At 50.9% G+C, this 9,356-nt stretch overlaps 3 protein-coding genes across 3 annotated transcripts; 2 read left to right on the top strand and 1 right to left on the bottom strand.

Annotated features, from left to right (window-relative positions):
* Positions 1-2,106: 2,106 nt before the first annotated feature.
* J4E82_004795 (uncharacterized protein) lies at positions 2,107-2,923 on the top strand (the record flags this gene model as incomplete). Its single annotated transcript, XM_051731069.1, has 2 exons — positions 2,107-2,186; positions 2,251-2,923. The coding sequence occupies 2 exons, from the start codon at positions 2,107-2,109 to the stop codon at positions 2,921-2,923; spliced, it is 753 nt and encodes a 250-aa protein (XP_051589276.1).
* A 176-nt stretch (positions 2,924-3,099) lies between these two features.
* On the top strand, positions 3,100-5,609 carry J4E82_004794 (uncharacterized protein; the record flags this gene model as incomplete). The annotated part of the gene is made up of 5 exons (XM_051731068.1): positions 3,100-3,289; positions 3,342-3,498; positions 3,549-3,849; positions 3,899-4,330; positions 4,380-5,609. The coding sequence occupies 5 exons, from the start codon at positions 3,100-3,102 to the stop codon at positions 5,607-5,609; spliced, it is 2,310 nt and encodes a 769-aa protein (XP_051589275.1).
* Positions 5,610-6,862: 1,253 nt separating this feature from the next.
* Positions 6,863-8,968, bottom strand: J4E82_004793 (uncharacterized protein; the record flags this gene model as incomplete). Its single annotated transcript, XM_051731067.1, has 3 exons — positions 6,863-7,129; positions 7,192-7,891; positions 8,016-8,968. The coding sequence occupies 3 exons, from the start codon at positions 8,966-8,968 to the stop codon at positions 6,863-6,865; spliced, it is 1,920 nt and encodes a 639-aa protein (XP_051589274.1).
* Between the last annotated feature and the right edge of the window lie 388 nt (positions 8,969-9,356).

Raw genomic sequence — 9,356 nt, 5'->3', positions numbered from 1 at the left:
CCGTAAACAATGCCATAGGACACTATAAGTGTCAAACCAGTAGGACGAAGAGTCGTGGCTATCAGTCTATATTATAGTATTGTATATGCCACTTGGTGCAGCTAGCTCTGCAGAAGCAGAGTGGAACACGTCTCTCTGGTCAAACCCATAATTAGGGCATACTGTCGCCTCTCTTGCTACAATACAGTGAGATTCCGAGTTGTAAGCATGGTTAAGATTTGTATGCAGCACACTTCACTGGTAGTATGCATATACAGAAGACGCACCATAACGCTACGCTATGTACAACACGCCCCACAAACCAACAGACGAGTGCTAGCACGTTCGATAAACTAATACAAGAGAACTTGACTTCATAAGTTCCTAGGACACGCGGTACGTTGGAATTGTCAACATACGAAGTCAAAGAAAAGATCTGCCTAGGTAGACAGTAACAAATTGTTTGATTGGTCTCAAGCCTTTCTGGCCGAAAGAGCAAATCACGTTCATGCCTTTCTACATGCAGTACAAGGCTACAGTATGCCTGACCGGTATTTGCAGTCGCTTGTTGCAGTTGGAGTACATGGCTTGTGGATGTCGATTGTGGAGGCGTAGGTGGTTGACATAGCTAGACAAGCTGGTATCCTTGATATGTTTAGTCTAGTAGAGAAACGAAAAGCCAATTTGGTAAGACTATCAATCGTGTCATTCTTCCAACCCATATGTGATTGGCCATGAAGCTCATGTGGGACGTGAACCCCTCAGACTGTGCCACTGTCTTGCATATCACGTCTCGTGGGCCTGATGAATTCTCTTGGAGTAGAGTGCCTTTTAAAAAGCTCTATATCTCCATTTTCGCAGTGCCTTACCACCATGGATGGTGCCTACAACTTCTATTGCTCGCACCGCTTGAGCATGCTGCCCATGGTAAAGATGGGAAGCAGCGGGGGCGAGTTACAAGGGGGTGGGCTTACCGAGCGTCAACAACCCATAACATGCGCATCATGTCGTTCTATCAAATTCATTGACCTTCCACGCGACAGTCTAGTCGTACCTAGTGAGGAAACAAAGCACTACGCTAATGGAGTTACACTGATGGTAGTTCGTCGGGGCTTACCATACAAACCTGGCTGTGATCTGTGTAGCGTCTTGAGCACAGTTCACCTCAACGCAAGGAATAGCTGGGTGCCCGACGCTTTTAATATGGTGCGAGTTCCCAAGAACCATCCATGGGAAAAATTGCTGAGGCCTACACAAGAGGGGGACTATCGCATGGGTCCTACCATCCTGCAAGGAAGTCCCAGTATCTTCAGAGGTCAGCGGGTCCCGGAACGTTATGATTACCGTCGCGCAAAAATCTGGGTCGAAAACTGTTTACATTACCATAAACGCTGTCGCACTGGGAAACAAATCCCGAGTCAGATGCGACTGATGGATTGCTACGAGAAGAAGATTGTCAAAGCTGACCCAAGCTCACGTTGGGTTGCATTGAGTTATGTTTGGGGCCCGAATGATGTTTCGGCGTCGACTAACCAGAAGAAAAATGTCGAACGATACTCGTGGCCATCCTGCATTCCCAGAACAGTAGCAGACGCCATGACTGTTACTGTTGACCTTGGGTTTCGTTACTTGTGGTGTGACGCATATTGCATCGAGCAAAACAACAATATACATAAGGCTGACCAGATACGCAACATGGACAAGATTTATCGGTACGCAGAATTCACAATTGTCGCCACTGGTTCCAGTAAGCACAGCGGTTTGCCTGGAGTCAATTGTGACCGCCAATCGCAGTACAAAGTCTTCTCTATCGACAACAGAAACATTGCTTGTTTGTCATCAAGGGATGCCTTTACGAGACTCCGAAGTTCAGTATGGATGGAACGCGGCTGGACGTTCCAGGAAAGCCTGATGTCAAAAAGGCTCCTTGTTTTCACCGATTTTGAGATGTCCTTTTATTGCGATACCGCGTCGTGGACGGAGTCGATTGGCGGCGTTGAGCACATTAAAGACCCCAATGGTGTCACATGGGATGATTGGAGCACGAAGTTATCTCCGGTCGGTTCCGTCCACTGTACTTCGACTGCGCCGTATCCTGAAAGTATTTTTCATCAACATCAGAATTTCATGCGTTTAGTTGCGCAATACACCACACGTAAACTGAGCCACGATTCAGACACACTGAATGCTTTCTTTGGGGCGATTGAGTACGCAATATCCCTTCACGAGGCTTTTGCGAGACATGCACTGACTTCGTATACCTACATTCAGGTACTTGTCAGAAATACAGCCCTTGCTCTACCATATCGCTGGCCTGCCATACTTACCAGGAACAATGGAAGATGCCGGCCTCAAAGAAGAGTACTTTTTTCGTTCATTGGGGTGGCAACTGCTCCTTCCTAGCATGTGTAGGCGGAGGCAAGGGTTTCCATCCTGGTCTTGGACGGGCTGGATAGGTGATATGGCCAATCCATTCGATGTTCCAGGAACTTTTACACCGTTGGCACGAAACGCACGTCTAGAGTCGGAGAGCGTGTCTGCAAACACACACTCGATTTACGAGGAGCTCTCCAGAGCATTTCTCGACACCGTATCCGTCATTCACTTTGACGTTGATTTGGTGACTGTACAGGATTTTCCCGGGTCCAATGAGCCCATGTTTGAATCCACCCAGTGGGACATGGGCAAGGAGCAAAAATTGAAAAAGATGTTTCCCAGCGAGTCTTTGTTTGTCCGAAAGGAATTATATACGAACATTATTCGGGGTCTCTGGTCTTTCCTACTGCTTGGCTGCTTCTCTCACGATGGGCGCAGCAAAGGGTTACTCCTGGCCGTGAAGTGGAAGGACTCGGTCACGGCGGAAAGGGTGGGGTGTTTTCATATTAAAGACGTTGGGCCGATCATGTCCCGTGAGCTGAGAAGGAAGAGGGTGAGACTTATCTAGGCCTGTACGTAGTTGTATATGACACGCATGGGCTCAGAGACTTGTTTCCTGTTTGCGCGTGTCTTGTACAAGATTGAGCGATGTGGTGCAGGGATGGCGTAGGCGGGATCTTCGCGACGATGACGTTTTGGCTTCCCGGTAGCTTGGCCTGAACCCCGATTACAACATTTCTGGGCATGTCGACCCAGAAAGAGGGGACAAGCGCCGAAGCTGCCATTCCCTACTTCACCAATTTCTCCTGGTCTATTTACCGCATCAAAATTGCCCTGCTCACCTCGGGCTCGTCGTCGGACATGGCCAAATCAAAGGCGCTGCAGAGCAACCTGGACGTCGACTACGTGATTAGCTACCGCTTTGCGAAGACTGGTATGGGTGTGCCAACGCGGGGTTCAGGATAGATATGCTAACAGGCGCGCAGACAAGGCGAAGGCCATCGCGCAGTTTGAGAAGCTCTGCGAGGCTCTGGCCAACGTTGGGCTGCAGACCGAGGTCCGCAATGGAGAGTCGCACTCAATACTCCTCTTCGTGCGAGTAGCTTCAGACGAGCACTTGTTCGGTGAAGTATACAGGTCCAGGTACTCAAGACTTCATACCACCTATAAAGCCGCTTACTAATTGCCAACAGAGTCCGCGACTGGATCCACGGCGTTCGAACGGCTGCCCCCGAGAAGGTTACCCGCGAATCGCTCGAAGCCGAGCCCCTCTACGAGGCCGAGAGACTGCGCATCATATACCAGCTCATCACCAACCCTCCCTCTGAAGGTGGGGCTGGTATAACACCCAAAGAGGGAGAATGGGAGAACGTCGAGTCCGTCTTTGCGCTGCACGACCATGCCTACAACAAGGATTGGATTAAGAAGTGGACCTCGCAGTACATCCTGACGACGGAAGATTTGGACGACATCAGAAACCGGCTGGGAGAGAAGGTAAGCTTCCAAGATACTGTCTCGTGTCGTGGTAAACTAACATGGTCAGATTGCCTTCTATTTCGCCTTTACACAGTCCTACTTCACCTTCCTCATCCCCGCTGCCGCCTTCGGTTTCTTCTCATGGCTCTTCTTCGGCTCCTTCTCGCCCATCTACGGTCTTGCGAGCGCCCTGTGGTGCACCGTCTTCACCGAATACTGGAAACACCAGGAAGTCGACCTGAGCGTTCGCTGGGGCGTCAAGGGTGTTTCCAAAATCGACGTCAGGAAAAAAGACTTTGAACCTGAAAAAACAATCACCGACCCAGTCACGGGCGAACAAGTCGGTTTCTTCCCAGCATCCAAGCGCTTCCAGAGGCAACTGCTGCAGATTCCATTCGCCATAATTGCCGCTTGCTCGCTTGGAGCCGTCATTGCGACCTGCTTTGGTATAGAGGTCTTCATCTCTGAAGTCTACAACGGCCCGCTAAAGAGCGTTCTCGTGAGTGTTGAATCCGATCTGCAGCGTATGGCTTGACTAACCCTACAAGGTCTTCATCCCTACTGGCATTCTCACAACCGTCAATCCTATTCTAAATACTATCCTGACCCAGGCTGCTACCCGTTTGACCCAATTCGAGAACTATGAGACGTCGCAGGCATACGACAAGGCATTGACCCAGAAGATCTTCGTCATGAACTTCATCATGTCTTACTTGGGAATCTTCCTGACTGCCTTTGTCTACGTACCATTTGGCAAGGTTATTGTACCCTACCTTGACGTTTTCAACGTTGCTGTCCGGCCCTTCGCTGAGGACGAGAAGCAACTGCACCTCAACTCGACAAGTTCCAGCTGGAGCATCAACCCCGATCGCCTCCGCAAGCAAGTCATATACTTCACAGTCACCGCCCAACTCGTCAACCTTGGCATGGAGCTTATCGTTCCGTACCTCAAGCGTCGTGGCCTTGCCAAATACAAGGAGATGCAGTCTGACAGAGCTGCAAGGAACGGCGGTTCCGCACCGGCCACCGCCGAGAATGACCCTGCTGAGGACGCTGCCTTCCTTGATCGTGTCCGCAAGGAAGCAGAACTGGATTCTTACGATGTCACCGCCGATCTTCGTGAGATGGTTGTGCAATTTGGCTACCTGTCACTCTTCTCAGTGGTTTGGCCACTTACCGCTGTGTCCTTTTTGATCAACAACTGGATCGAGCTTCGTGCCGACGCTATGAAGATCTGTGTTGAGATGCGACGACCCACTCCATGGCGCGCTGATACAATCGGGCCTTGGCTCGACTCCCTCTCCTTCCTTACTTGGATGGGCAGTCTCACTACGTCCGCTCTTGTCTACATGTTTTGGAATGACCGCACTGGTCCCAGCGGCAGTCCTTCCAACATTCAGCTCTGGGCCCTCCTTCTGACTGTCTTCTTTTCTGAACATCTTTTCATCCTCTTCCGCTGGGGCGTTCGCATCGTGCTGTCCAAACTCGATTCCCCAGGCCTACAGAAGGAACGCCGTGAACGCTTCCTGGTGCGCAAGCAATACTTTGAGGAGAATCTCAGCCAGCTGCAGAATATTCCCAAGTTGAGTGACAAGGGTGGCGAGATTACTAGGAAGAGTCTCGAAGAAGAAGCTAGGCAGGGTAGTCTTAGAGAAACTACTCCAGTCATTAGGTTCTGGCAGCGCCAGAGGAGCTGGAGAGAGAGTGCGGCGGTCGCCAAGGATCTCATCAGCAGGGCGCAGAATGAGACTATTGTGGAGACGAAGAAGGAGTTGTGAAGGTTGACAACAGTCTGATTGTCAATCGCTGCCCGGGCGGTGCGGTGTAGTCGGCGTGTGATGGGGAGTAACAAGAGTGGTAATCCTTTGAGACTTTTATTGTGTTAACTTTAGCATTGTTAGCCTGGCGTTGTCTTGTGTAAAATCTTGCTTTGGAAAACTACCAGTCGATGACAGTATACAAAGACGACTGGCAATAATATGGTACCTATTATGCAGCGAGCTTTGGCCCTTGATCTCGTGCCTATGCTAACGCAGACCAACTGATGGAGAGTTACCAATACCTCTTGATGCTTTTCAAGAGCTCGCTCCTGAATCTGCCTTGACCGAACATCCGAATAGACTAATCTTTCTTCCTCAAGCGCATGCCTAAAGCCTGCTACTCAATGAGAAAAGACGTCCTGTTGCTGGCGACATTTCTGAAGAAGGGACTGACGTTGGAAATCGCAATGCGACGTCCTTTGATCAGACCAGGCTTCCGATTCGGCGTTACAATAGCAGGAGTATGTGCTAGATATAGTTGTCCGCGTTTAGCGTATCATTAGTATCATCTTGGTGCTCATAAGAGCAAGCGAAAGAACAGCGAAAAAAAAAGAGAACAGATTTTATCATGGAACGTCTACGGTACAAAGAAAAGGGATCATAGGAAACATATAGAGACTGTACATCTCGTGTCGTTTGATCAATTAGGACCAGACAGGAAACAACATCGGTGGCGGGGAGGACTCGTGTCGCCGCGTCGAGATCTGTGGGATCAACATGGTGTGTGCGAGGCCTGTTCCGGTCGATGAGGCGTCCGTCCAGATAGTGTACGTAGATAGCTGCCAAACGCCTATAGCGCCGTGAATTGGGTATCGTGCGATGGTTGAAACATTCATGCCGCCCTAGTCTGTTCGCATCGTGAGTAGACCCTGCCGAAGCATTCGTACTCGCCTACCCATAACGACGCCTTACGCCATACTCTTCTGATACTCGACATCCCTGCTGGCCCGTTAAGCTGCAATTACCATTCCGTTCAACTGCGCCTGGACCTTCTTCCACATGACTCGTGCCCATTCGTCATTCCAAGTTTGGGCGTCATCGATGTCCTTGTTAAGAGGTGTCCTGGTCCAGTTTTGGCCAAGGAGGAAGTAAGTCTAGTCTGGGAAGTATCATGGGAGTCCAAAAGGGCTCATGAGAGGGACGAAGGCTATATCCCAGCAGCGTACATACGAAAATATGTAGCGCCTGCTCCAAATCTAGTACAACACAACTCACTTGAGTTTCCTCATGTGGTCTCGTTGCTTTGTGTATGTTTCGTAGTTACCGCCAAAGACACATTCTAGAATGCTGGGCCCGATGTTCTGTCCAGAGCGGGCGGCCTGCATGCGGTCTTCGAGGGTGAGGTACGCTTCTTTGAAGGCATCAAATGCAAGCTGAACCTTGTGGGATCCACCAGAGATGTTGTTTTCGGGACGGTTAGGATCCTGGATGGAAAGACCGTCGTACCTCTCTGGGCGGCCATCAATGCCATAGTTGGTCTGAGATTGTCAGCTGTATGAACTTAACCAAACTTGTTTGGTATCGACATGCGAATGCTTACCTTTTCAATGATCGCTGGCGGATGCATCTGGATGCGTTTCCGGGCCAAATCAAAATCGCCGTAGTACCTTAGGAATCCTAGGAAACATTCTCCGAGGTTGTCCGGTTTAGGGGAATGCTGAATATAGCTGACAATTAAGCAAATGATACTGTACCCTCCAATTCCGCCAGTATGAACTTCGTTCAGTCCATGCATAACAAGGAACTGCTTCATGAGTGCTACCATATATATCATGTCCGGATACTGTTGCTTCCACTGTGCGAATGTGGCTTGCGCTTGCACTCCGCTCAAATTCTCGAAAGAGATGTCAACTTGAAGCCCCGTGAGAGCGTCTTCGAACTTGATAATGGGAACACGCGCAGGAATGACCTGAGCATGGCCATTGGCGGCCAATTTGGTGTCTTTAAGCCTCCTGGCTGCCTTGTAAAGCAGACTCTTGTTGGCGTTCCTCCCAGACATGTCCACGACGGCCTCTCCACCGTTGTAATGCCTATCGGAGACATATACCAAATCCATATCGGCTGTGGGCAAGTAGAGACCTGCAGGGAAGGAACCGAAACACAAGATGCGTCCGTTCTCTTGAGGAAACCTGCGTTGGCCCATGGCGCTGTTGACACGGTTGACCAGCCTATTACGCTGTTCGTGCTCGAAGGGCTTGGGCGCGACGAAGTCATAGAAGTCGAGAATCTCGTTGTGAAGCCTAGCATCGCGTTAGTACAAAGATCGCATTGTAAAGTCTAAAGGTTCTTGTGCAAAGTCCCAGGATCTAACTGGCATTGCGAACCTCTGCTAGAAATCTAGCTGCAGGTATACAAAGAACTTACCACTTCTCGGGTTCGGTAGCAAGATGTGCGTAAGGGTCGCGTGAGGGCAGCCACGGCGTTGGATTGATGTTAGGGACGGGCAACCATTCATCTACTACACCGCTCATGGTGACTTTGCGCTTGTTGTTATTCCTCGCGGGACGAGGTGCCCGATGTTCGGCTAGCGCAGCTTGTTGCCTATTAACAATGCTGTCAATGTGTGCGATTTCGCTCAAGGAGCCTTGAACAGTATCAGGATCATTGTCGTCATCATCGTCACCAAACGAGATGAAGTCGTCGTTGGCAACAACTGAGTTGTGTCCGGCAGTCTTCTCTGCCTCTTCGTTCTTTGCTTTTCGAATCAACTTGACAAAGTCGGTTCTCTTGCCTGTGGTCTCATCGGGAGGCGGCAAGGCAGTGTACGGGTCAGGGTTGGACCACTTAGGAACAGAGTCGCCATCAGCACGCTTGGTTTGCGTCCGGGCTGCCTTGGGCTCCCGCGCACCACCTTCGCGATCTTCATCGGCAGAGTCGCCACTCTCTACTGACATATCTGCTTCTTCGTCATCAGACAGGTCATCCGGGTTGAGAAACCGGTTAGGACCGTCTCCGACACCCAGTGCGCGCTCCGGACTACCCTCGTCTTGGTGTTTAAGAAGGGCGCGCTCATGAGGGGCGGCCTTCTTGAAACCGCCCCGACGGTAGCCGTTTGCGTTGTTCCTGCCATCCGCACGAGACGAGCCTCGCGAGGCCCCACCACGGCCGCGCCTTCTTGATGACGCAGGGCCACGCGGTACATTGGAGTCTCCAGCAGGCGGAAAGCGGGGGGCAGGATGGCTAGACTCGAAAGTGAATTGGGGCTGGTTGCCGTTGCGCGCGCCGCCTGGTCGATAGTTGTCGCGATCATTGCCAGTGAAGGTCATACGGTCTACAAGCGGTGGCGGGCGCCGCGCTGGGCGATACGAGTCTCCCATGTTGAGTCGCGTTTGCAGTGGGGTGGGGTTGTCGCGCGCAATGGATGAGTTGGTTTGTTGTGGGCGGATGATCGATAGCGGTGTGATGCGAAATGAACCAAGGTTCTTGGGCGCGAAAGATTTGTCGAAACATAATGCGAGTAAGCCAAGACTCTAGCGCGGCCCGTGGGTTTGTGGGGTGAGCGCGACCCAACCCCGGTGTTCACTCTAACTTGCCTCCAACCGGTCGGTGCGTGAAGCCAGTCCAAGACAGTATCCGTTAACATCGCTGGTGCCCTAGCGCCTTTCACATCTGCCATGCTACATGGTCTGTACACAGAGTCTCTTGACGGACTTGCCCAAAGTCAGTGAAATTACAAGAGTTTCAGTGGTACGCGGTAGTAACCTT

This window comes from Alternaria postmessia, assembly GCF_024291825.1.
Source record: "Alternaria postmessia strain BMP 2775 chromosome Unknown scaffold_23, whole genome shotgun sequence".
Lineage (NCBI taxonomy): Eukaryota > Fungi > Ascomycota > Dothideomycetes > Pleosporales > Pleosporaceae > Alternaria > Alternaria postmessia.
Note: the sequence above shows the minus strand (reverse complement) of the source record. Positions and strands in the feature narration are given on the sequence as shown.